General features: G+C 42.7%; 1 protein-coding gene across 1 annotated transcript in view; it reads left to right on the forward strand.

Annotated features, from left to right (window-relative positions):
* The first annotated feature begins 2,812 nt into the window (after window positions 1–2,812).
* Window positions 2,813–23,676, forward strand: part of gpr39 (G protein-coupled receptor 39) — a 29,883-nt gene continuing 9,019 nt past the window's right edge. Inside the window, exon 1 of the mRNA XM_070976589.1 lies at window positions 2,813–3,766. Within this exon, the coding sequence (XP_070832690.1) occupies window positions 2,932–3,766 (835 nt within the window). The 5' untranslated portion in view covers window positions 2,813–2,931. The remainder of the gene's footprint in view (window positions 3,767–23,676) is intronic.

Below are 23,676 nucleotides of genomic sequence, written 5' to 3' on the forward strand. Positions count from 1 at the left end.
CTGCAAAGCTATTGTTGCTCCTCAGCTGTGCTTTGTGTTTAATGCTAAAATATTAGCATGCAAACCGGCTAAACTGTGATGGTGAACACTGTAAATGCATTAGGAGACTTTGTTTAATCAATCTGTGGTCAAACACGCCTGATGAATGTTAGCACGGTGATGTTAGCGTGTAGCTCAAAGCGCCGCTGTGCCATAGTGCAGCCTCTCAGAGCCGCTAGCATTGCTTTGTTCACTCTGCAGTCTAGAAAATGGTCACATTATAGTTAATTCGGCACTGTATTGAAATTTTGGACACTTTTTATCACTGTGTGTCATCATTGTAGAGTCACACAGCAGTAGTCATCACTGTTTCCACATTGTTTGACCTTCAGTGCACTGTATGGTGGATAAATGTACACATAAAGAACGTGAACACTCAAAAGTAAATGTGATGTTGGACACAACACTCAGGAAATAGAATTGAAAATTATTTTTTGTCATGTAAAACAGATCAAATTCCATTATAGTCACCTATCAAACTGAGACAGAAGTAAAATGCAGAAAAGAGCTTCCAGCGGTATCCAATTACAGGCCGTGCTGAAAGAAACACTCATTTTCACACACGCTCACCTCGTCCGAGTCACAGAAAAGCACCTGCGTTTCACTCAGAGGTTCGTCTGAAAAGGAGTATTCTCTCCTAACATTGTATGAAAACATCTCTCGGTTCGCTGAAGAGTCGAGGCAGCTTTTATATTCCTCTCAGTGAATAGAGCTGCGCGATGGCTGTGAATTCAGACACTACACGCCTCAAAAGGTCTGCTGGAACACCAGCTGTACTGCTAAATGCCTCCAAACCAGGGTGGCCTCACAGCTAGAATGTCCAGGGTTCGATTCCCGTCTCGGAGGCGCCTTTGGTGCCTGCTGCTCAAGGAAAGGGGCCTTTCTGTGTGGAGTTTGCATGTTCTCCCCGTGTTCACCTGGGGTATCCTCCATGAAAAAACCCCACCACCTGACCAATGGTGACGACAAGAGCTGGGTCCCTGGGCGCCGCTGTTTGCTGGCAGCCCACCGCTCCTGGTCTGCTGCAGAGGAAGGACTGACCAAGGATGGGTCAAATGCGGAGAAATAATTTGTGCATGTCGTGTGCGTTGTGTGATGTTATAAATACAGTACGTCTTCTTCTTCTTCTTCTTCTTCTTCAAACAGGGCATGCCTCGCAACCACTGCATCATCTGATTCAGACTTGTGGCCTAAATGTTGAGCAAAAGCTGCTGTTACATAAAGCAGTGCACGTTTTAGGCCTTGTCGAAGGCATTTCAGGTCAAACTACAGTGTGCCCCTTTTAATCTTCTCATTTTTTTGTAAGAGATTTAAGTGAATAAGACTTTTTACTTTAATTTCTTTCATATTTTCTCATCCTGCAGAAGCAACCAGCTCCATGTAGGCTAAAAGTCGTCCTTGTTGCTCCGACGCGTGACTGGTTTTGTAATGTAAATAATCAGGCATTAGCTCTCATATTTGTCAACCCTCATTTCCTTTAACATCTCACAGCTGTTGAAGATTTGTGGCGTGCAGCCCGACGCTGCACTTGATGCACGGATCTCAAAGACAATCTCTTACACATGAGCACCTCATTACTGAGGTATAAGACACGAATTGTCAAGCCATATGCAATTACGCGCAGACATCTGAGACGTAGATTAAGAGGCTTCGGCGTCACACAGAGCAATCAGCCTCGATTTCACTTTCCTCACTTTTGACAGTGAACATCTGGCTGCAGAGCGCGGCGGGTTAATTGACGGTATCTGACAATATTCAATCACGGCAGAGGCCACTCAGAGCTTTTATTTAATCAGGTTCGACCGCAGACTGTCTGTTAAAGCAGACGTGTGGGTGAGGATGGCTGAAGGGTTAATGCGGCTAAAGTTCTTCTCAGTGTTTAAAAGAAAAAAATGGCCGAACAGTTAGTCATTATCTCTGAATCACCAGTCTCTGAGAGCTCCGTGAGTATTATTTTATCAACGTCCAAATGTTATCAGCTGATCGTAATTCTGTGTCTGTAGGAGTTGGTAATGGCAGCGCTATCTCTGACTGAGGAAAATATGTTGGCCTCACCTCAGCACGCCTGGACCGCTTCAGCCTGGTTCCTGTTTGAACTTTTCAACTTCCCTGCCAAAACTTTAGACTTCCTTGTCTTTATAAATGCTGATTTTCTCCTCCAGGTTCTCCACCTTTATCTTTGCTGTTATCACCAAACAAAAGTACAGACTGTTAATCAAACAGTTTGATTAATTCTGTCAAAGCGCATTTTTCTCATGTTTTTCTCATCAGTTTCCATGTTGTAACCCTCTCCATGCGTATTTTACTACATTTCTAATCTCAACTATAACTAAAAACAAAGTGTTTCTGTAAAATAGAGGCACAGAATCACTCATGATAAGAAGGGAAAGCACATCACGCTGCCTGTCGTCGTGTTTAATGTTTAACTGCCCTGCCCTCGTAGGTGGGAGGAGGAAATTTGTGGGAGTTGAGTGTTGGCTAACACTTAACTCAGACTGAGGTGAAACCGCAGGACTGTGGACGAGGACCCACGAGGACCCTCGGAGATCCCAGGTGATCATCAGGAATGGGAAGAGAAGACCAGGCTTGGGGCCACATGCAGGACTTTTGGGGATAAGACACTGAACGTACAGAACATACTGGACAGAAGTGAGGAGTTGGTGCTGTGCTGACACACCTCTTATGATTCTGAGTTTCTCACCACTGGAATACTCTCCTTGAAGACTCGGGAGTTACTTTGGACAAAGAAAAGTCTTCAGTGGAAGCTGTTATCTTGGAAAGCCGCTCACCTCTGGATCTTGGCTCTGATCACGGGGACAGCGCCCAGCAGAGCTGATAAGCCGAAGGGAAACAATCAGTACCTGGAAAATCTGAGCTCGCCTCTCCTCGACCATGAGTGAGGAAATAGAGATAGTAGATGAGAAGGACTGGACGGAGCTGGAACCCAACTACCCCGTCAAAATCGTCCTGACAGTCCTTTACAGCCTCATCCTGGTGACGGGGATTGTGGGTAATTCAGTCACTATCAGAGTGACACAAGTGTTGAAGCGGAACGGCTACCTGCAGAAGAACGTGACCGACCACATGGTTAGCCTGGCGTGCTCGGACCTGTTGGTGCTCCTCATCGGCATGCCCGTGGAGCTCTATAGCGCCACCTGGTTCCCGTTCACGTCCGCGTCGGGCAACGTTTCCTGCAAGATCTACAACTTCCTGTTCGAGGCTTGCAGCTACGCAACCATCCTCAACGTCGCCACGCTTAGCTTCGAGCGCTACGTGGCTATCTGCCACCCGTTTCGCTTCAAAGCCCTGGGCGGGAAACGGACCTCTGCCCTCATCTCCTTCGCCTGGCTGGTGTCCCTGCTCGTGGCCCTGCCGCTGCTGTTTGCCACGGGAACGCAGGGACACATCCCCTCCCTGCAGGACACGCCCGTCCAGAATCTGACTTTCTGTACGAACCTGCGGGAGCGCTGGGTGATGTACAGGTGCAGCATCTTCTCGGCGTTCATCATCTACATGATCGTGCTGATCTGCGTGGCCTTCATGTGCCGGGCCATGATCCTCGTCCTTCGGAGGCCCATGGGATCCGTGGAAGGCGCCATCGACGGACCTCAAAGAGCCCCCAAGCACGAGAGTTCAAAGATCAAGGCAGCGCGGAAGCAGACCATCATTTTTCTTGGTAGGTTGTTGGTTTCATATCTCAGGAAAGCCGCCGCGTTCCACCAGCTGTGTCTGTTTGTATTGTGTTTGTACTGTCTGGCTTTTAAGGCCTTTTGGGATCTGTGCGACCACACAAGAGAGGAAATCTCCGATAAGTGTCAACAGAAATGCTACCCAGTGTTATTTCTGGCCCGCTACGTATGGTGGAGTGTGTGCGTGATGTTATATTACCACCGCTGCCCGAGATGTTTGGACGTGTCGTACGGCCTCTTCATCTCTTCACCACTTTGACTCAATGCCACAAGTGGAAGTAACAAAGACAAGCTGTCCACTGTTATGACACACACTTCTTTTGTTTAGGGTGTGCTCTTAAACTGTGCACATAAACCATCATGAGGTCATAAGCTTGTTTAGATTTGTTTGCATGAAGAGGTCTGTGCATGAAAGCAGTCCTCAAGCTCTGTTCAGTCAGAATTTGGTGATACAGAACTGAAGTTACACAAAATATGACAGCATGAGCGACAAAAGTTTGTAAGGTAGCCTTTATTTTAAATGTCAAATGGCTCCATGTCCAGGTTTTATGCTGCTGTATCCCCAAGTGTGGCCATAAAAGAGAGAGAAACCTCATAAGACCTCACAGGGAAGGATTCTCCTTCCACTCAGTCAGGTGTGCAATGAATGCCAGCGGTTGGCCAAGTCAGATAAAATTTTAATAACAGAATTTGTGGAATAAACGGTGTGTGAACACTGGGGTGGACATCCCGAGGACATCTGCACCGTCTCGGTCCAACGGACATCAGCTAGCACCGGACATGAGAAGGGAGGGAGTCGGAGATGTTAACAGATGCTGACATGCCGAAATGAAAAGAGACGGGAGGCGCACCGATACATGCGGCAGACAAACTCCCAGAGTCCCTCAGTCATACAGCAAGCGGTCACAGAGAGCGAACACATGAATAAACAGGACGAGACAAGAAGCAGGACACACAGGAACTAAACGCCAGACTGTGGAGGAGGAAGCTGCTAAACATAAACTCACCGTTATTCCCTGTGTGATGTACAAATGTCTGTTAGTCCAAACAGTTTCTCAGCAAAGGATTGATGACGGGGATTTATTCTCCTGCTTACAGCAGAATGTACAGCCTTTAACGCTGCCACCATACATATTTTGTTATATCAACAGTGAATGAAAAAACTGAGATTTAACATCCAGCTCTGCAGCCCCTGATGCTCTCATCAATATTTGTGTGCGTTAAAAATGACAAAAGGGACGTTAACAGCAAGCTGGTGGAGCATTCGGCAGCCAAACCGCTCAGGAGGCTTTAGAGGCCAGAACAGAGCTGAGAGGAGAGTAAACTAGACTTACATTTGTCAGGCGACCAGCTGATTGCTAACGCTTTTCTGCTGCCCCCATGTGGCCAACAATCAAATAAAGCAGCTTTAATTTAGCTGCAAGGAGAAGGACTGATATAAAGGAAAGCTTCGTTTGTAGATTGTAATTCATATTTTCAAAAGTCAAGATGGCTTTTAAGTTTAATTTAAGTGTCTATTTACAGATTCATTAACGCACATGCAAATCAACCTGAGTGCCCTTTCAGCTGTTTTCTTTCACTATTGGAGTGAAAAGCACAACCAGCCTGAAGGACATTTGAAAATCTGCCTCTCCGACTGCAGATGGGAAAGCGTTTTGTTAAAGGAAGGCAGCGTGCTGAGAGGAGGCTCCGCTACCTGCAGCTTCGGGATACCTGTCATCTCCATCCCAGCTGCTGCCTGCAGCTGATCTCCAGCCACCATTTTTAAAACTGGCAGTAAGCGTGATGCACAGGGCTCTGCTACGAGGAGGGCGCCCGTGGAAGGCCTGTAGTGAGAGCAGCAGACATATTTAGATTAAAAAGTGCAGACTTCCCTGAACAGACGAGCGTGGTTTTGATGTTAAATATGATCTCAGTGCTATCACACACACACACACACACACACACACACACACACGACTGCCCTGTGTCTGCACACAGTCACCCGTGACGTCATGTTGGATCAGTCTGATATTGAGTGTTCACCAAACAGAAACACCACTACGACTGTGAGTCACAGGGCTGGAATTCACTGTGTGCTTTCACATCTCAGGCTGCTGATTGTAGAAACAGGCCGCTCGCTGATGGAGTTTCAAGGTCAATGAAACACGTAATGTCGCTAATTATTACTTTTGTTTTGCGTTGTAGAGTTTCTGTTGAAGTTTCATGGTTGAATAACCGGTGTAATTCAAAATGTGTGCTTTGGACTACAGGTGCATGTGAAACCACAGACAATGAGCTGTGGAAGGTGTTTTCTCTTCAGACTGGGAGGTGTGCCTCGCTGAAGTTGGGGGTGCGCAGAGATGTGATAGACGCACTTTTGTAAGATATCACATCTTTGATATCTGGTGAGATTAAACATCCAGAAATCTGTTTAAAATCATAGCAAAAAGATGGTTTTTGTTAGTTCAGAACTGAGAATAATCATGATTTTAAGTTTTCTTCGGTATCAAAGACATCCAGTGAGACGTGTCCTTACATCCATGGCTACGCTGCAAACAGGAAGTGCTAATAGCTAATTCTGCATGCTTTTAATGGTGCAGGTTTGCCATAATGTAGTTGTCTTGATTTGATCTGAGGGAGGATTGCACAGTGTCGCTTGATTTAACCAAAAGGCATCTGAATGCCAAGTCTCTGCTGTAACGAGAAACCAAATGACTTATTTTATCATTTAATCCTGTTTGCAGCTACAAGAAGCAGTTTGAAAAGTGACCTTAAAAGCGCGACAGTGATACAACAACGACAAGACGCGAACACTTTGTTTCCCTTAATGGCGCCAATAAACTGATCTCAGGTCCTCCATTTAATTTTGGAAGGCTAAATGCCAGAAGTTGCTTTTCACCATGATAAAATCTCTTGTGAGCCTCCTTTATACTGTTGAAGGTTTTTAAGTGTGACTATAACCAAGCTGAAGTCCTCAGGACAGCCGTGGATCAGCCACGCTGAGACGTTTAATCAGCCGTCCTGCAGAAAAACCAGCTGATGGATACATGCTGACTGTCTGCTACTGCTTTTCTATTTATCTTTTAATACATATCAACTCATCTAACTTAACACAGGTTGTCCTTTTCACACAAAATAATTAATAAGTGAGCATTATTTTCCATCTACTCTTAAACATTCGTGTAATTCTTCACCTCTTCCTTGACTGCAGGCTCTCCTGTTGGGCTCTGATCCAATCATCAGTCAGCTGTACGTCCTCATCGGTCCAGTTATGTGTTTATTATTGGACGCTGCGTTCCTGTGCTCAGATGACCTGAAATAAATGAGGAAGGAGTGGTCAGCTGCTTTATAACCAATTCATAAAATGGCTTTTTATCCATCAGTCACAATCCCTGCGCCGCCTTATTAGCCTCATAATTGTTTCTGTCTTGCTGTATGGATGTAATTTTGAACCACATCTCCACATCGACTGGTGTTAACTGACGGTGACACAGTGATTAGCATGATGATGATGATGATGATGGTCGTGATGGAAATGAGGAGGCGGGGGAGGCTGAGGATGGTGACAGTGATGTGATGATTAGCAGGAAGGAAGGAAAAGACAGGAAGACAATGGTATTTATGGAAAATAGCAGGAAGGTAATGATCATGAGGGGAGGCAAAGTGAAGGACGAGCGGCACAAAGTGCTCGCTCACCTTCGACAGGGTTCATCGAGCTGTACGGAGGGTTTAGTGTCTTTCAGGTTACTGTTCTGCTTCAGTCTCACTGCTCTCATCAGCCTCTTTACAGTCGATCAGGCATCATGAAAAAGCTCTCAGAGCATTTAGCGGCTCAGCTCGCCCTCAGGAGGCGGCGGAGAACAAAAACAGAGCTAAAAGGCGAGTGCTCCACATCTGTGTGAGTAAATGAAAAGACAAGACAGTTCACTGAGGTTCACGGGGAATAACACACAGGGTTGTGTTAGCTGTCATGTGCTGTGTTGGTCGGTGTGTGCAGGCGTGTGTGTGAGTGTGTGTGTCTGCGTTCTGAAAGCTCTCTAAGTCTTAATTCAGGACTTTTAACTATTTAGTGAGATCTCTTAATGGACTCGTGTGGATGGCATAATTGGACAGGCGGCTGTTTGTTTACGTTTTGGATGGATTTCAGTCAGAACAGCTGTCTTAGAGTGTCTTTCCACCAGTGTTACAGTTTTATGACGCCCCAGCTGTGAAAACAGTCCTATAACGTCTTCTGCGGCTCAGCAGGGACTTTTATCAGGTCATGAGCTGCTTCAGTACAAACTGGTTGCATCGTGGATTTCAAGATGTGGGTTTTTACTTTTTAAGTTTTTTATTAAGTTTTCCAGAAGATAAATAACATGATGCAACACAAAAACAAAACAAATCTGGACACATAAATAAAGTAAGGTACAGCAATAAGATAAGGAACAGGGCTCAAAGAGCAAATTAAACACCACGTAAATGAAGTGAGAAAGGTAAGAATATTTGAATCCTGATATGTTTTTAATTTATATATGTTAAAAAATGAGACCAGACTTCTGCAGTGTCAGTTTTGGCCTTTTTAAAATCAAGTCCTGGTGGTGCGATGTTAAGTCAGCGTCCGTTAACATGCAGCTGACACGCAGAACGTTCATGCTAGCTGCCAAAAGGCGCTGAATTCCCAACCTGGAGGATCTTTTGGAATAATCTCTGGTGAATGTAGTAGAAATGCAGATTTGCTGCAAGACTCTTAGCATTGGCACAACATTTGCCGACTGAATGTTTACAGCGATTAATTCTGACGTGAGCTGCATTTTTGTCTGAGAATTCAATAATCGCAAACGACAAGCTGTCCCCCAGACACGAGGCTGACGCTGCTGTAATGAAGCTTTGAGCTGATGAAGCTGTTCATGCAGGTGGTTTGAATGAATGGATGGATTCCCTCAGCAACAGCAGCTAATGTGTTTTTAAATCAAAGCTTGAGCTGAAAGTAAAGCCGAACAAAAGACGACATCATGGTGACTCTTTCCATAATGTGTCATCTGTGGAAAACAATCACTCAGATTCTGATCTTTGAAAGAGGGGAAGCTGTACAAATATCGTCAGCGTGGTACATTTTTCAGAGGGGCTCTTCCCAAAAAAAGCAGCCCATTATTCTGATTCCCTACTTTGCTTTTTCCCACTCATATTCCACAAAAACCCACCCAATCAGAGGGACACTGGCGGCTGTTTTCTGAAAGTTTTGGAAATAATATTGCAGAAATACTCTAGCAAACATAACATGCATGCAGGGATAATCAAGCTGTCCTCACCCAGTCTGTGCAACAAGGGAAACATGGAGGAGACTGATGTTCAGGGCATTATTCCAGTGTTAATACCTTGAATACATGCAGAAATATTCCATGTTTTCCAGGATTATTTCCCCCCGGTCAAATGAATGGAAAGAAACTTCAGACTTAAAGTGAATTAAGCTGTTCAACTCTCCTTTGAAACTCAGTTTGCTCTTCATTCATCGTTTCCCTTCAGCATGTCGGGAAATGTGTTGCTCTTTCATACGATGTCAGTATTTGAGCAACCAGACTTTTACATTTGACACCATGAGGCTCAAAATGAGGAGTGCCTCGCTTGATTTCTAACAATTTTGACACTACGAACATGATTTATATCAACGAACTGAGCTTTGTTTCTATTAAATGATCAGTCGACTCAAGAGTCCGTCAGCAATCAGCATCAGAAATGACCTTCTCCAGCAAAATCTGGATCCCAAAATGTTCTGGGAACAATATTTCTTGGTTGTGCAAACGTTTATTGACTAATGTTTATTCCTTAACATTCTTCAGATGTTAAAAGGACAGTTTTTGTTAATTGGCATAGAACTAACATGAGGCTACATTCAACTTTTTGTCGCCTGGTTCGACGTCAAAAATCTAGAGAAGATTTAGGGGAAACATTCAAGTAACTTTCCTGCTTACTTTAGTCTGCAGGGAGAACAAAGACAACCTGGCAAACAGGTGTGGGTATGCTCGGACTATAAGCATGGGGAGGACTGAGTGGATAACTGACAACAGGTGATGATAAAACTGGCGGGAAACTGAACAATGACAGGAAGTAAAACGTATGGGAATGCATAAAGAAGAGTTATTACAAAATAAAACAGGAAATGCAGGTAACTAGAGTTCATGCACATCATCATACACCTTTCCCCCCCCCTTTTTTTTTTTTTTTCCAAAAATCAGTTCAACATGTGCAATAATTCACAGCACGCATCAAGTCTGCAGTGATCTTTATCTAAATTGTTGCACGGTAATGTAGATTAAGCACAGACAGATCTGAAAAGTCTGCACTGCATTGATGATGCAGAGCGCAGTGATAAAGAGGAATTAAATCAGACCAAAGAAGCCAGTGGCTGCCTGTAATAAAACTGAAAAAAAAAGCACTTTGTCCTGCATGAATAAACTAAACTGGGATCATGAATTCTGTTCCTGTAGCCAGATTTTATATCAGTTCCTGAACACCTTCATTTATTATCATCTCTGCCACAATGAGCCATATGAAATGAGCAGGAAACACAGATCAAATACAGTAATTTAAAAGAAACAGTGCTGGAATTTAGGGGAAATTCAGCCCTCTGTGAGATCTGGAATCAGCTGCGAGGAATGAGAGAGAACAGACAAAAAACATCTAATTAGGAAGCCAAAAGCATATTATATAATTCTGTCTGAAGAGCACCACAAGCTCTTATTTTCTTCTTCTTTGTAGCCACATGCTCTGCAGTGTGCATCAGCTGGATCATGCATATATCTGAAAATAAATAAGCCTTTGCTGCATTTCCAAATCTCATATTGAGAAATACTCTAGTGATATTGCTGCATCAGGGAAAAGCAACAATTCTGAATCTCTTTCTGTGCACAGAGGAAAGTGAAAGTGAGTGGATCCACCTTCTGTTTGGAAGAAGCTGCCATCATCATACATACAATAATAACATGTAGCCTTCAAGAACACCGCCACAACAATCATCAACTGATGTGATGATCTTTTTTCCATCGTGCACGACTGATGTTTTTGGAAAAGCAGGAAGTGGAAGTCAGGCTGAAACTGAGCAGCCTTGACTGACTTTTAATCAGGCGTGTTCATGTAACGTCACTCCTGAGTGTGTGATCGCTGTTTCTGTCCACAGTTTGCTTTAGTTCATCGTGTAGCAGCGTTGTGTGGGCTGTTCACAGGACACACTCCATCTCCACACCCCTTCACTCAAGGTTTATTGCTCCACTTGTAACCAACAGACCAGAATATTGATGTACGCATAAATATTGATGAGGGCAGGTAGTGAGGAAGATGCTTCTATACACAAGTCAGGATGTTGTGTTATCAGAACTGACCGAATAATTGTGTGAACGAACAACTTTAACACAACTAATTATCCTTCCAGCTGCGGTGGAATATAATGATAAAGACTGGATGAGAAGGTGATTTAAAAGGTGGAGTACCAGACATTTATCCCATTGCAGGATCGTTCACACCTTGGGAATCGTTCAGGTCACATGAGTCATGGTGTGAACGGGATCTCAAGGTGTGAACGATTACCATGAGCTGGATGAATGAAACTCTTCACAGACATTGGATTCGAAGGTGTGTCCAAACCTTTGACTGGTACTGCAAGTATTTACGTTTTATGCAGCTTTATGTTATATTTTCATGCTTTTCATGCCCTCGTAAACCTTGTATCTCCAAATTTGTTGATTTTGATATGTGGTTCTCCAAAAACATCAGATATAATATTAAAACGCTGAACATTTTACTGCACAGTGAGTACTGTTGCTTTTGATATTTGGCTGATTAGACTTGTACTCACGGTGTTTTCACAGCGCGGTGTTAGTACTTTTCTTAACTAAAGGATCTGAATCCTTCGTCCACCGCTGCTCGTTAAGCGTGGCTGCATTCACCTCACAGCTACATTATCACGTCCATCATAAATACTTCAAAATTCATATCAGCTCAGGGCTCGTAAACAACGGCTCAAGCAGAAATACACTGGCAACCGGACTTCATCGCCTTCATAATGGAATATTAAATTTGGCTGAGTATTACTTGGAGGGTCGTGACAGTCTGCTGGCATCCACGATATTCATTCTCGTCCTTATTGACTGCTGGTTTACTCTGCTGCACGAACTGTCTGAGTTTGAATTTGAATATGAATTGAATTGTTATTGCGCTTGGCAGACGGAGAAGCGCCGCCGCACGCTGCTCTGAGTTCCACTCAGGTGCACATTGGAAAACAGTCGTTCCCGTTGTAAGCGCCGATGTCAGTTATCTCTCAAGTGGCCACGTTCCTGTCACTGCTAACTTTACCTCGAAATAACTTTTAATCCTGGTTGGGCTCTGCGACTTTGGAGAGTAATTAAAAGCAGAGAACATCCTTGTTAAGTTGCCCACACATCACGTCCAGGACAGAAGGTTAATTGCTTTGGTTTTTTTTTTTCACTAACTGGGAGCGAGCATTTGGGAGATGAATATTAATTGTGTTTTGCTGCCTTCAGCCTTTGGCCTGTCACCTTTCACTTCTGTGATGGGAGCACCCGGTGAGGCTGAATATATGTGAAAAGACGGGATGCACGGAGACTAGAGAAAAGCAAAAGAGGAGGGGGTGCTGTTGTTATTCTTCTTCTTTTTATTCAAGATGTGTGCAGTGATAATCCCGTGTTCACCTGCAATATCACCGCTGAGCATCGAACAATACACAAAATGATCCAGAGAGCTGGAAAATGCAATATGCTCCGTGAGAAAATTCACATACCAATATATCACCTGAACCTTTGTGGGTGCGTGTGAATGTGACATTTACCTTCAGGCTGGAGGGAAATGCATAACAGATCTTTTATCCTGCATGATCTCCACCAAACAAAAGGCTGTTAGCATTGAAGAGATGCAGCTGAGGTGGAGCACATGGACAGCAGCCTCCACGGTCTCTTCAGGCTGCACACACTTTACAAAAGCCTCCATACATTTAACTGCAATTTGGAAAAACTGACCATGTGCTACCTTTCCCCCTTTGCTGACAAGCTTTCATCATGGCCTTTAATTCAGTTTACATGGTTAGTCCCGAAAAAATGATCCTATATTTCAAACAGAGGCAGACAGAAGTTTGGATTTGTCGTTAATGCTGTCTTCAGAGGACTTTTCATGTGTCACGCTGGCTTCATTCAAAACAACAACGATGGTTTTGGGTGTTGTTTTATGTTGAAAGAGTTTTCCTCTTGTGTCATTGTTTGCTTGACTTCCTGTGTGACTGTTGATTTATTTCACCTGTCTCTCATCAGCCTTCTCATTGTTTCTCCAGGTGTTGCCTGAGTCTTGATTTTTTGGATTCTTGCCTGCTTGTATTGGCTTTGTTTGCCTGCCTGTCTCACCACAGGCCGCTTCACGCACTGTTAGTCATGAACGGGGCTTTATTTAGCCAAACACTGTATGATGTAGTAAGTTAATGATCTCCTGAGTCTTGGATGAAAGGGAAAAACTCCAGTTTGGTGGATGTTGAGGCAGATTAACACGCTCTGTCAGATTTAGTGCCAGGATTTCAATTTTGGATATGCCAAAGCAGTTTTGACTGGGCCTTAATTCCAGCATGTTGGCCGTCATTTCATGGCTTCCAACTTGCAGTCTCGCTGAAACAGAAACGATTGATTTGCTGTGGAAGGTGACTAACGCCTCCGGTCATGTGACGCTTTTTAATTTTTCTCCATGAAACATTTTCAGTGCTGAGAGTTTGTTTATTTAGCCGTGACAGTTTGTATTTATTACCAGCTGCACATGTGGGTAAGCTGCTCACGCTGTGCAGGAAATGGAAAAATGTCCGATCATGTTTGTTTTTGCTGTGGATGGTGTCGATGCGTTGTGTCGATCAGAACTCTTGACGTCTCTCGGGGTGGATGATTCCTTTAAGGGGATTCATAACTTTTTTGGCCTTGCATTGTCTTGAGAGCAGGGCCACAGCTCATGAGCTGCCACCGATGAGCCTCCCTCCTCCGGATCAATGGGGCGATGGGGCTTATTTACCGTGTTTGAGTACAGATCCTGACTCTCCATCCGCCTGTTTGTGGTGCTTGTGTGGCCACTTTCAAACCTTTTTACTTTCAAATGTAAAATCCTTGGGAAGGATTTGCTGGTCCTCTTTGGGCAGGTCTAACCATTCCATCCTCTTCGTCTCCCGGCATCTCTGCACTGAGTGACAGCGACATAGTTTAGTAATAAGCTCCACCGTCCTGTGGCCCCTCGGCAGCCAGCATAGCTGAAGGCAAACCTTCCTGCGAGTGACAGCCTGCACTCAGCAAGCCGCCTGGGAGACAATCTTGCATATGGCTGAGAGGGCGACTGAGCAGCTTCATGTTGTGTCAGCGCTCGGGGGGGGAAAAGCAGGTTATACTGCGTGGGTGTGTTTACTGATCTGTTTAACATCACCACACTGTACAGTACCACACACGCTGAGATGCTGCAGCATGGCAGCCTTTGGCACTGACTCCTGGGATTGAGTGACATTTGGATGATGTGGAGTGATAAGTTTCCAATCCTGTTCTTCCACGTGTCACTTCGTTTCCAACGTTTTGGCTCAACATGACGTATCTGACACTAAAGAAAAGTTGGTATTGGTTTTGCAAAATGAAAATTGACACATGCAACTTTTGTAACAAGGAGGGAAGAAACTTTTTTTGGACCAGCAGAACAAGCTGTTAACACAACATTGACACATTATCACCTTGTAAAGGGAATAGTTGCTGACAGAATCACCAATATTAAGTGTTCACTGTCCATTTTTCTCTGTTTTGGTCTCCATCAGCTCCTGAGGGAGATGGTGCTTTAGCTGCTAAATGCTTCGCTATTCGCCAGCTAGTGGCTAACTTTGTTTCTGTACACTTTGGTGCTGTGCAGGCAGTATTCAGCGGGTTTCTCATAGCATTTTCCATGAATGCAGCTCAACTTCATCAGTTAATGAGGTAATAATTCTAAATGTCCATTGCTCTGATGGCCCATTACTCATAAACCCCATTAGTTTGAAAAAAGTCCAAAAGACCCGCCCACTACCTCTCTGATTGGCTAGTGTTGATTTCTTGGTTAGAGTTACAAAAAGCCAATCAGAGGCAGAGTGGGGCTGGGCCTTCATGGAATTTGGGCAAGTGCAGCTTTAATATTTAGAAAAGTTTTAAATAATTAGCGAATGACTAAATATTTAATATTTCTTATATCTGAAGTTGTCGCTATCGAATGAGGCTGGAAATGAGGTTGGAAAGTGGAAGCCAAAACGATGAACTAAAAGAGGCTAAAATGCTTCAGTTGATGTTTAATTTAAAGTGGCTTCATTACTGAATGAATGAGCTCTTTCACATTACACACTGTTAATATAAAGGTCTTGATTGGTGCAGTGTATTTTAGACCAACTGTAGATAATCACACCGTCATTTGTTAAATACACAGTCAATCCAGATATTTACATACTATCACCCTCATTAAAGGTTAAAGGTCAGTGTTTTTCAGAGCAGATTCTGGGACGTGCCTCAGATGAAGCTGACAGACCTTCACAGACAGCACAGACTGCAGAAATGCTGCCGGCCTCGGCGCAGCGTGCAGCACTAAAACCTTGGATTGAGATTGGGTGGGTGACTTACTGGCGTTCCTGCACTCACGCGCAGCATAACTCACACTGTGGGAGCTCATATTTATAAGTGCTGTGATTAATATTTCATGATATACTGTTCTGGAGCGTTTTACGACACATTCAGGACATCCTAGTATCAGCGAAAATTAAAAGAAAAAAAAAAATCATCCGTTGATGTGAGATTTATTCCCACTGGAATGAGAATAACATTCAGCTGTGTCTCTGTTAACACAGATATACAAAATAATCTTAAGATTATTATTATTTATGCTGGGAATGTCTTTAGTTTTGCAGGCTTTTGTTGATGATGTGTAGAACATGAATGTTTGTATTTCATGTCAATCCATTCAGTAGCTGCAGAGAGTTTCCCTAAAAACCACAAGTGTCAATCTAATGAAGTCCTCAGTATTCATCCTCCAGGGAGCATGAATGTCTGCACAAGATTTCATGACAATCCGTCCAAATGTTCACATATTCCAGTCTGGACAAAAGTGGCAAAGGCTTTCATTTCCATCCCAGCAGCCAAGCTGCCGTCGCCACATCTTGACAACTGACTGATGCCTCTGTGCAGACTCTGAATTCTTCTCTTCAGCAGAAGAAGTGACGTTAACATTCGGCGCATTGTAAGAGACCCCGGCGTCTTTCTGTGGTCAAGCAGAAGCTGCTCACTGCAGAAACAGCAACTTAATGCCGCCGCCACAGCATGCTTCCAGTTACCAATAAAAACCAGAGTGAAAAATGAAAAATGCATAAAAGGCAAGTTTTCAGTCCTGAGTTCCAGACCAGATCTGTCACAGCACTGCTGAAGCTGGAAAAGTGCTTTCTTCCCTAATGAGGGGCTTCTGTCATGCTGGATGTTGCTGTGGGTGAGGCTGCAGGCACCAGAGTGAGCAGGTGGGGTTGGAGGAGCTTTTTAATGTCCTGTGGGACGCGGCGCTTCAAGGAGCTTTGCCTCAATCACAGAGAACTGGCATGTTTTACCACATTCACTCTTAAAAGCAATTAAAAAGCAGAGGATGAGCCCTGCAGGGCGAGCGGTGATTCACAGGAACATGCCATTGTTGCTAAAGGACTCCTTTTCCCCCCACTTGTTGTTTCTAGTGTTGAAGCATCTACATGACGTGTCTCTTAATTACATAGTTATTTCTAGCACTAAACGTGATGTTAATGATTCACTCGGCATTTAACGTACAACTGAAGACAGGCGTATTCATGCTAAGATAAGGTGAGATAAGCTACAATAACACCAGTTAAGAAAACTTTATGAGGGGCTGCTCATAGAGAGAAAACACAGAGCTCTTTGGATATTAGACATTTGTCAGGTAACCAGAGTCGATGCTAATGTGTCAGTAAGCAACCGCTGGCTCATTTTAACAACTTTACAAGGTGAGAAATCGACCCTGATTCAGCTGAAAACGGAAATACAATAATTACTGTTGGATATATTCTTTAAACTTTAGCCCCTGATAGGTAACATTAATCCTCAACATCCTGCATCATCAGCTGAGTTTTACTTCATAGTGAGGGATGGAGTGCTGGACATTGCTGACGTTAAGTTGATATTACAGCATAGGTTATGTGTCTCAGTGTTAAATGCTCTCTGACGGTTGATATTACAGTACTGGGAGTACTTTCACTGGACACGTTCACAGATTACTAATAAGATGAACAAGCTAGTATCAGAATCAGAGTCGTGAAGCTGAAGCAGATAAATCAAATCTCCATTAATTTTATTAGTTACGCCTGCACCTTCCCCTCTGTGACATGTCAAAACGTCTTCTGTGATGAAGGCTGATTAAAATGAAACACACACTTGGAGCCGTCCTCAAAGCACCTGCATCATTTTAGCTTTTATCAGAGATGTTAACACAGTCGGTTTGTCAAAGTTTTCCCTTCGCTGGCTGCACCAGGTTTGAACTTTTTAAAAAAGCTTCTCAATCTATTTCTAACTGCTGCTTTTAATAATGTGGATTGGACTTTTACTTGCTGCTTGTTTACCTGCCTGTATTCTAATCTCCTATCAGCAGTCTGTCATTATGTCCTGAAGGCAGAACTCGTGCAGATATCTGTTTGATTGCCTCTGAAATCATCCTAATTCTGCGAACAATAGAAGCCGCAGCAGCTATATTTTTGTCATGACTACAGTGTTTGCAGTATCGAGACATCTGTGAGTTTCCTGTTGTGAGACGCCCTCACAAAGCCTCTTTACTAAAAACCTTTTACATTTGCAGACATGTGACAAATTAAACTCTGCTCTTGGTTGCTCGTGAGATTGGATCCACGGCACTCACAGCAAGCTTCTTCATATCGTCCAGCACCATCACGTCGCTCTCATCAGACTGAACAGCAATTTCCACGTTTATTCCTAAATTATTTTCTACCCGGTCATGAAACTGAAGCTGTGCAGAGGATGTGCCTGGGTGAAATTAACAGCTCGAGGCTACTTGGTTGGATTATTCTCCCTCTGATAAAACTAAAAGCTGTGAGAAGAAAAATGAGTCCTTCCAAAGAAGGTGAAAAGGCACCATAACATTATCACTGCGCTGAGATAACAGATGGCCGGCTGCACTTGTGCAAGAACAACCCAACCCTTGTAAACCTCCTGCACTCCATCATTAAATAGACTGGGGTATAATCAGTACCTGTGGTTGTTCTTGTAGTGTTAGCGTGTTCATTTATTACAGTGAATAAGGACAATGCGCATTCATTCAGTGGAACTGACCACATTTACCAAAACACTTAATACCAAACTACTTTCTCAGCCTCAGCAGTTTGCTGCTAAAACAAACGCACTCAAACTCACTTTCTTTCATGCTTTTCTCACTGAGGCTGTGAGCGGTCATATGATAGAAATCTGTGGGTTTGAACACTCACTTTACACTTGCATCTTGGGCGAATCAGATCTGATCTCAAAAAAGTGTGAATGTCTCCAAGAGACTCAAAGATGACTATTCAAACCACCTCTGAAGGAGGTTTGAGATGCATTTAAGCCAGATGTTGAAAAGGTGTAAATGTATCTGTGATCTTCACTCCTCTGATGGTGTACCTGAAGTCTGACGGCAGTTTTGTTCTTTGTTTCGTTAAAGCCACGATGAAAAGTTCAGTACGACCACTGAATGATCTGCATGGATGAGTGTCGGTGTGAGTTAGAGCCCGTGAAGACGAAGGAGCGCTCGTGTTCGGCTCTGGATTTTAACAACAGCTAAACTGTTATTGTCGTAATAAACTGGTCTGGTGCCAAAGTTAAGCTTCTTTTGATGTTCTTGGTAGTTACCAAACAACTTCACGTGCATTATCAGGTGAAGTAATATTGTACTTGAGTAGTCCTTGAGTATCACTTCAAGTGTAAATAATGTGTTTAAATTTTACAAATCAGGATTCACAAGCTTTCAAAACACACTTGAAGTGCAATTGTATTATGTCACCAATGTGTGGAAATATACTTAAATATACTTCAAATGAAGTGACATTAAAGTACACTTGTTAGTGTATTACAAATGGCATGAAAATAATGTTTCATAAGTACACTTTGTTACTATTAAAAGTATTTGTAATCTAGTACACCCTTTAAAAGTACTTTGAAATACCACTTTAAGTATTGCAGAATTAGTATATTCATCTTTAATACACTTAAGTGGAACTTAATGACATCTATTTAGAAGTACACTTGTTAAAAGTACACGTCAAACATACTTTAAATCAAGCACAAAAGGTAAAAGTGTAGTATAAGTAATAATATTTCTAATACACTGAAGTATACTGCCGTTTGACCTGGGATATGCACCTGACATTCAGAAACTGGGGAATTATGATTCTGTTTAAAAAAGGTTTCAAGATGTGTAATTCAGTATTTAAGTCATATCAGCCAAAAGAAAGCACTGGTTAATCAGTGGTGTCAGAAATATGTTGAACATAAAGCAAACACCTGTGAGCTTCGTTTGTTCGGTGGGTACGCCGATGATGTAGAATTGGAGACTTAACGAGAGACATTAAATAAAGAACTGTCAAAATCAAAGAGACATGAAGGATGTCAGAGATATTCTGGCTTTTAGAGTCCAGTAATGATAATAAAGTTGAGGTGAGGAGACGGAGGAGATTCTTCTAACCAGTTTTACTTTCTCCTTATTTCTTTTCTTCATCCTTCCCTGAAGGTGTAACAGCCAATAAATGCAGCTATTGTGTTTTTCCACAGCAGCCTGATGAAAAGAAAGAGAAAACGGAGACATTGTGCTCTTTGTTACTCTGCTCACTCAGTAAATGAAGCATTGTTATGATACCTTCATTTAATCAGGGGAAAAACCGACACCTGCTTCAGTCTGAGACCCTCCCTTGCATTACTGTGATTGATGCAGGCCTGCGTGAGCTGTGGCGTTATGAGCACACTTAGTGCTGCACTCCTTTAAAGTAATCCAATACAGTGAAGTGTTATTCAGAACTGAAGTACTTCCTGCTGGTCTTTGTCTTGAGTCCGGTGCTGAGACCACTTTGCTGGCGTCGGCCTCCTGCCTTTGGTGCTTCATTGCTGCACCAAACAGCTTCATAAATCTCTCATGAACAGGCTGAAAAAGTGGAGTTGAACAGGTTTTTGTCAGAGCGCACTATGTTATACTTTCACTTCGTCCTCTGGCCATCTGTCCATGCGTTGTCCATCTGGGACTTTATTCTCCCGTAACTGTACACATCCATCCATACATGAGATTACTTATCCCCGCCTGCCATGAGGGTACATTTACGCTGGAGAACTTATGACCAGCAGTAATACGAAATCTTGGCACACACAATATCCTGATGGCATCGTTGTCAGCAGATCAATCACACCAGCGTATGTGTTGAACTGTTGGACAGGATTCAGGAGCAGATAGACCTTCACATACGTTCATATGAGAGTACAAAGTGCAAATTATTATATCATTTACCACATCATTGATAAGATATTTGATCTGACTGCTCACTTCAATAGCACCTCCACACTCTGGAAATACATCACAGCCAGTTTTCATGGCTTCGCTTTGTTCAGCCTGAAATTTAAAGTCGGTCAGACTCTGAGAGCTTCCACACAGCAGATGTTGCAGTCCAGCTCTGCAGGCAGAAATATAACTACATCATCTGCATACGTAAAAAGATTAATTAGGAGATTATGAAAGCACCAACGGCACAACAGCTACAACAACATGACAGGACGCAGTATCAACCGTCCTGAATCCCATTAACGACATGAAAAAGTAGTTTAACCTGCGTGGTCCGAAGGTCAAAACACATTTGAATTGATGTTCAGGTGCAACTTTTGCATGACTGATTTGATTGAAAGCCTTTAAAGCATTAAAGAAACCAACATGTGAACATAAGCAGTTCCAACTTGCCCATCAAAGCTATTGATTAATGAGTATGGACAGAGCGACAAAGCCGTCCAGCAGCTGTAGGAATTATGACTCTTGTCCATTGGTGAAAAGGAGGACACAGCGTGAACGTTGGACTTTGATGTGGGAGTCTTTTCACCGTGACCGCAGTCGCTCCCCGACCTTATCAAAGTAACCGAACCACACCTGAAACACAGTGGCGTCAGATCTGAAAAGCCTCAATGTGTCTGTCTGAGGGCCATGACAAATGACGCATTTGGTCAATTCGTAACATAATCACTCCACATTACGGCTCTTGCTTCCGTGCTGCTTTAGCTTCGACCTGATCTTGGAAATGAATTAGATTTGATTGAGGTGACGTGAGGACCTTTGGCTGCAGAGGAAACTGTAGTAACTCTGCTGATGTCAGTCTCTGAATTTTAACTTCGTAATGCTGTTTGAACAACCCCAGACTGACAGTAAATACAGACAGGTTTCCATTTTCTTTTTATTTTTGGCATTTGTGTTTTATTGATAGTGACAGCTGGAGAGAGGCAGGGAAAGCAGGTGAGGGAGGGTTGGGGGGGGTTGATTGAGGACAGCCTTCACAGCTTGCATGGTGCACACTCAACCAGGTGAGCCAGTGAGGCGCCCCATGGAAGTCAAATTTTAACCAAATCAAACAAAAATCAGCGAAAGAAAATGCAAATTCTTCCATGTTTCTATCCATTACAAGAACAAACAGCTGGTGGTGCTAATTCTCCAGGCGCCATCAAAGCATTGCAGAAGAAGAGGCTGTAACAAGGTACCACAGCCAAACCTCTGAAACTGAAAATAGCATCAAAAACATGGTAGAAATATGATATTTATGGTAAGTTCATGTATTAATTTGCAGAAGGTTAAAGTCTCAGTTAAAGTTGAATTCAAGTTTCATGGAGCTTTATTATGTTTTCTCTTGCACTTTGTCATATTTTACTTTTATGGATATGTCAATTTTTCACCACAGTGTGAGTTCTTTTCTAATTTTGGGCATTTTCATCCAGCTGTTTTTCTAAGAAAATTAGAAATGTGCATGAAAACAGGTGAACAGAAACGCACCATGAGTGAAGAAAATGACCTGCATCAGAATTAGACCGCAGCTCTGATCCAGTGTATCTGTGTATATTCTACAAAATCCTCTTGTTTTAAGTAAACAAACATGAGTCTCGAGAGCAGGATTATCTATCAGCAGGCACCCATGTCTCCATGAGAAAATCTCCTCTAAAATAAATCCATAATATTCCTCTGTGACTTACTCAAGTTATTCAAGTGCTTTAATGACTGAGGATCTTCTTTTAGCCTTGAAATTAATTCGTTCACACTCTTCCTGGATTTCAGTCCAACATTACAAACAGTCGGTTCTTCCTCCATTTGCAGCGGGGGAGGAAATCGCTCTGTTTGTTCGTGACAGACTCATAAAAGACTTTAGATTTCCCCCGTCTGAGAGGCTTTCGTGGATAAGATGTGATAAATTCAATACAGTTGTTCAGGGGAAGGAAGAAACCTTAATTGACCTTTTGTCTAAAACAATTTGCAATCTCACTTTGTGGTTTAATTTAACCTTCCAGATGGCTGCTTGCCATGACGAACAACACAATTAATGCCAGAAAATGAAAAGAATTATCAGGCAATTGTTGACTTATTTGGATGTTTTTCAGTGATTGATGTCTACCTGGCACTATCAGTTGGCCTGCTAGTTAAACCCACCCAACTGGCAACTCAAAAACTCATTATTATGCCGATGATTTGCCAAAATTTCAATCTACAAAAAGCTCCTTTATACTCTTTGTGGGTGTAAATTATCCACAGTGCTTCTGTCTACTCTCTTCTGACAGTGTGTGTGGGTTCAAGGGATATTTGTACTCGCTGTCATAGGCTTTGACAATGTTTGCCTTCATCACAGTTGCTTATTATCCACAGGACAGACTTTCGGTAAAACTTCATCCAATGTTTGATGAGAAAATCTAACCAGATCAATAAAGCGGCAGATTACTTACTTATGTCAGTGTTCTGCATGCCGTTGGTTTTCTCTTTTCATTTCCTTCACCAGTATGGTGGTGGTATGTTGAGTAATTAAACACAGGAATACTTGTGTAGTAATAGTTTGTCATGAGCACAAAAACTGAGAAAAAGTTATAAAAGGTTATTAAACAAAAATACATTTAAATGCATAAATAAGTAATTAAAATGGAGTGTAAAAAGAAATATTAAGCTTTATACTTCAATCTCCAAATCGTTCCCTTTACGACAAATCACTGATAGAATAATTAAAAATGTACTTTACTTTTATCTCCCACTGGCTCATTTTATCTGTCTTACTTTTCCTGTTTTTTTTACTCTTTGCACACATTTAATCACTTATCTGAGCCTTTGTATTTCCCCCTGCAACGTTTCCAAATTTCCTAATATGATAATGGCGGGGCGGCTGTGACTCAAGGGGTGTAGCGGGAGCTTCCTCCTCCACCTCCTCCTGTCCGCTATCATTGGATGTATGAGTGTGTGCGTGAATGGATGAATGACTGAAAAGTGCTTTGGATAAAAGCGCTGAATCCATGCATGGTGGGCTGTAGCGGAGGACTGTGGTCTGCTAGCTTACCTGAAACACAGATAGCTGGCAAGCTAACGCAAAGCTAGCTATCACCACTTTTTTAGTTTATTTGACATTATGAGACAAGAAACTTTAAGTGAAACAAATGTACAAGATAACAGAATAAAGATTTTATTGTGTTGCTTGAAGACAAACAACATGCGCTTGAAGATAGAAGCATGTTATTTGCTAACTGTCAAATAGTGTTAGCTAGCTAACATTTTCAGCTTGCCGGGTAAAATGTTTTAGCTGCTGTCACTGTTAACACTTTATACAGTGATCCTTCAGCAGTAGAGTACAACATATGGACAATTAACATTTATGCTTTTGCTAGTGAAGGCTAGCTTCATGGCAAAAGTTAGTTTCAGCTATGTCAGT

The sequence above is a fragment of the Chaetodon trifascialis genome, chromosome 12, assembly GCF_039877785.1.
Source record: "Chaetodon trifascialis isolate fChaTrf1 chromosome 12, fChaTrf1.hap1, whole genome shotgun sequence".
Classification (NCBI taxonomy): domain Eukaryota; kingdom Metazoa; phylum Chordata; class Actinopteri; order Chaetodontiformes; family Chaetodontidae; genus Chaetodon; species Chaetodon trifascialis.